The sequence below is a fragment of the Microtus ochrogaster genome, chromosome 16 (genome assembly GCF_000317375.1).
Source record: "Microtus ochrogaster isolate Prairie Vole_2 chromosome 16, MicOch1.0, whole genome shotgun sequence".
Classification (NCBI taxonomy): Eukaryota; Metazoa; Chordata; class Mammalia; order Rodentia; family Cricetidae; genus Microtus; species Microtus ochrogaster.
Window position 1 is genome coordinate 60,439,393 of NC_022018.1, and position 4,052 is coordinate 60,443,444.

Consider the following 4,052-nt stretch of genomic DNA (forward strand, 5'->3'; position numbering starts at 1 on the left):
CATACATAATGATCAGACCTGGCTAAGACAAAGAAACATCTAGTAATCAAGATTTAAGAATTCCTCCAAATTCATGTCAAACACTAAACTATAAATTGAGAAAGTCCAGAGAACACCAAGCAGAATAAAAACTAAGAAGGTGTGTCATGTTAAACTACAGAGTGCTGTGGGAGAATACTCTTGAACCCTGTAAAGATTTGTCCCTTGTATTGGTTTAATAAAATGCTTACTGGCCAGTAACCAGGCAAGAAGTATAGGTGGGGCAACCAGATTGGGAGAATTCTGGGAAGAGAATAACTCAGTCTGCAGTCACCACCCAGACACAGAGGAAGTAGGATGAGAATGCCTCACTGAGTAAGGTACCAAGCTACATGGCTAAACACAGATAAGAATTATGGGTTAATTTAGTTAACGGTAAGCCTGAGCTAGTGGGCTAACCAGTTTATAGTTAATACAAGCCTCTGTGTTTTTGTTGGGACTGAATGGCTGCGGGACCAGGCAGGACAAAAACTTCCGTTTACAGCAGGGAAATTAAAAGTTCTGAGAAGCCAAAGGAAAAGGATCCACCTCACTCACAGGGGACACTCACCAAAACAGAATGTATTCTAGGCTAAAACTCCATCATAGCAAATTTAAACTGGGAACCACATCATGTCTCCCCTTCTATTACAGAAGAATTAACAAGGGAGCAGAAGGAGAGAGATATCTGGAAAATCCCTAAATGTGTGGATTAAAGGCACATGCTTTTAAATAATGCACAGATTAAAAGTCTCAAGTTAAAAAATATTTTGGTCACACCTTTAATCTCAGCACTTTCGTAGACAGAGGCAGGTGGATCTCTGTGAGTCAGAGGCCATCCTGAACTACAGAGTGAGTTCCAGGACAGCCTGAGCTATATAATTAGACCCTGTCTTGAAAAAAAATAGACAAAAATATTTTTGTCTAAATGAGAACAATTTACTGGAATTCATAAGCTGCAGTAAAAACAATGCTTTTTCCAAAAAAAGAAAAAAAAGATATTTGTAGCACTGGATGCATACATGAGAAAGGAATCTTCAGATCTGTAGCCAAGAGTCAAGACTGTACCTTAAGAAGCCATGAAACAAATTAGTAAATTAAATCCAAAGTAAGTAGAATAAAAGATACATGAATTAGTTCATAAATTAATTAAAATGAAAAAACTCAGTGAAAGCAAGTTCATCCTGTGAAAAGAAAAATGCTCTGCTGTCAGAACTCATGAGGGAACACTACTCTGGACCCTGCCACGGGGCCAGGCTGATCCTGGCCACAGCATTTCACATCTCGACCTCAGCAGCCTCAAACAGCCATATAGCATCGGCTTCTTCCACATGGGGCAGGGATGGTAAAGGCTAGCTCTAGCTCAGGGGCCAGCGTCCACAGTCAGGTCTGGGTATCCTGGTACCAGGATTTGCTTCATTGTATCACAGAGAACCACATCCATGGGGAGAACAGAGACACAGGTCAGAACAAAATGCTGAGGAGAGGAGGTGCAGCTCTCAGACACCCGGTCAGAACAGACCCAAATTACCTGCTGATGCTGGTTGTTTTTGTCACCTGCATCTCTGGAAACGGCTGCCTCGTTTCTCCTTCTGGTGACCTCTTCTATCTGCTCTTCACACTGCTCCTTCACCTCCTTCATCTGGTTGATACACTGGCTCCTGGTCAAGGCAAATGGAAGGATGTGTGGGTATCCCAAGCACTCCCTGCTGGACCCCGCACCCACAGTCCATGCAGAAGGCAGAACAGCCCTTTCCTACTCTGGACACAATCTGAAAAGGGAACTTGCAAGTATTAGATGACAGGGAAAAATGTAAAGGTAACCACACTCTAGATTCGTTATATTGCTATAAACATGCCGCACGCGCGCGCGCGCGCGCGCGCACACACACACACACACACACACACACACACACTTAAAACACTGCCAGTACAGATTCTTAAAACCCCTGTGATTTCCTGGTGTTGGAAGCATCTTGTAATGGCGTCTCAGAGAGAAACAGAATTGCTACATCCTTCAGGGAGACCATCCCCCACTGCACCCCCAGCTTCAGACAGAGCCTGACTTCCCAAAAAGTCAGGACACCTTTCCCTCGAGTTGTAACACTTGCATGCCTAGCAGAAGTGAGGGGGACTGGAAGGTTCAACCATGTGGATGATGATTTCATCAACCACGCCTACATAACAAACACAGTTACCATCTCTAGACCTTGAGGTTTCATAGCTTCTGGGCTGGTAACAATACAGATGCACCAGAAGGCTGGGCCCTGAGTCCACGGGAGACAAAAGTCCCCTATTCCCAGACTTGCCTTATAACTCCGCCATTTGTGGCTGTTCACCTATCACAGCCTTTGTAATGAAACCCTAGTGGTAAGTAAAGCTGTCCTCAGTTCAGTGAGCTGTCCTGGCAAATTACCAAGGAGTACGGCAGGTATCCCTGAATTTGTAAACCAACCCGCAGAGGCTGAGGGACACCCAGTTCTTGTGACTGTGGAGCAGTCTGAGGAGCTTGACTCCTTTAGCCTGTGGGGTGGGGATGGACTCAGTCAGCATCAAGACTGACAGTCGGTCTAGCTGTCAGAGAGCTACCCCTGACATACACTGGAGGCTCGAGCCTGATGTCAGCAGCAAACAGGGACGCTAACAGGCTTCTGCTGCCTTCTACAGCTAAAACCAAGAGAAAGACTCAAGTCTTCTGAAGACTGCAGTGTTCTCTCTGTGCAGCCTTTCCTGGGTTGGAAACATTTTGGGGCCTCGGTCCCTAACTCGGAACATACCCTTTGGCAGATCAAAAAGCATCAGTGGATCAAAACATTCCGCGCACAGCAGGGAACTGGACGACAACAGGAACCTCAGACGTGAGAAAGAAGCAAGGACTTCAATTGAAAAACTTCCCAGTCAGTTGGTGGTTGACTAGCCAGTGTCTATCTTCCTGGCTGATATTTAATAAATCTTGTTTTAATTGGACAACCTTGGATTTGGTCAGAACCTCTCAATTCCTCGATGAACCATCTTATACACTTTACAAATTTGCTAACAAGGTGTTCACATCTTTTCTCAGATTCTCAAACACACAGATCTCTCATTCTAAGAAACTTAAGGACATCTATCTCTTTCTGGCATCCATTGATCTCTGCCATTATGTCTGAGAGCTTCCTGCCTCTGCAGCAGGGGCCCTAAAGCACAACCAGTGAGACGGACACAGCAGAAAGACCGACCATCAAAGGCTGCTCACCTCTTAGTACAAGTGTCTCCTTGCACACACAACCCAGGACAGCACAACAGCCGCTGCCCGAACTGGGACCCACGTGCCTCCCTCTAGCCCATAGCTGACTTCTGATAGGCTGAAAACTTGGGTCAACACTTATCAAGCAAGACCACTGGTTTGGAGGAAATATTGGCTTCAAGGAGCTTTTGAAGGTTCTAAGTCTAGGGTATTTCACATTTGTCTGTGTGTAATGTTTTGATATCACTAGCTCAGTTATCCAGGCTCACTGTGAATGTCTGGAGCCAGACACAGCTTCATTGTGGGAGCCATCTGGGGCATTATGGGACATTTGGCAGTGTCTTGGTCTCTACTCAATAGATTCCAGTGACACTGTCCTTCAAGTCAGAGCAAAACGTCTGTAGATACTGCCCAGTCCAACCATGTCTCCTCGTGCTGAGTGTCTACTCATGTCCTGTGCCATTATACTGTCACAACATAGCAGTCACGTGATGCACAATGACATTTCAGCCCAAGAGAAAATGCATAGGACAAGTGAGGTTGTATCCATCTCAGTTCAAGGCCACCATAGTGTTCATACAGAGCCACTGCCTACTGATGCAGTGCTCAGCCCCTGCCCTGCCTACTGAGGATGCAGTGCTCAGCCCCTGCCCTGCCTACTGAGGATGCAGTGCTCAGCCCCTGCCCTGCCTACTTCTGAGGATGCAGTGCCCAGTCCCTGCCCTGCCTACTTCTGAGGATGCAGTACAGTGCTCAGCACCTGCCCTGCCTACTGAGGATGCAGTGCAGTGCTCAGAACCTGCCCTGC

At 46.3% G+C, this 4,052-nt stretch overlaps 1 protein-coding gene across 2 annotated transcripts in view; it reads right to left on the reverse strand.

The window, feature by feature from the left end:
• Golm1 (golgi membrane protein 1) overlaps positions 1 to 4,052 on the reverse strand; it is a 38,471-nt gene that overhangs the window by 10,071 nt on the left and 24,348 nt on the right. For both annotated transcript variants that reach the window (XM_005355306.3, XM_026782942.1), the window contains exon 6: positions 1,550 to 1,679. In XM_005355306.3, the coding sequence (XP_005355363.1) occupies positions 1,550 to 1,679 (130 nt within the window). The remainder of the gene's footprint in view (positions 1 to 1,549; positions 1,680 to 4,052) is intronic.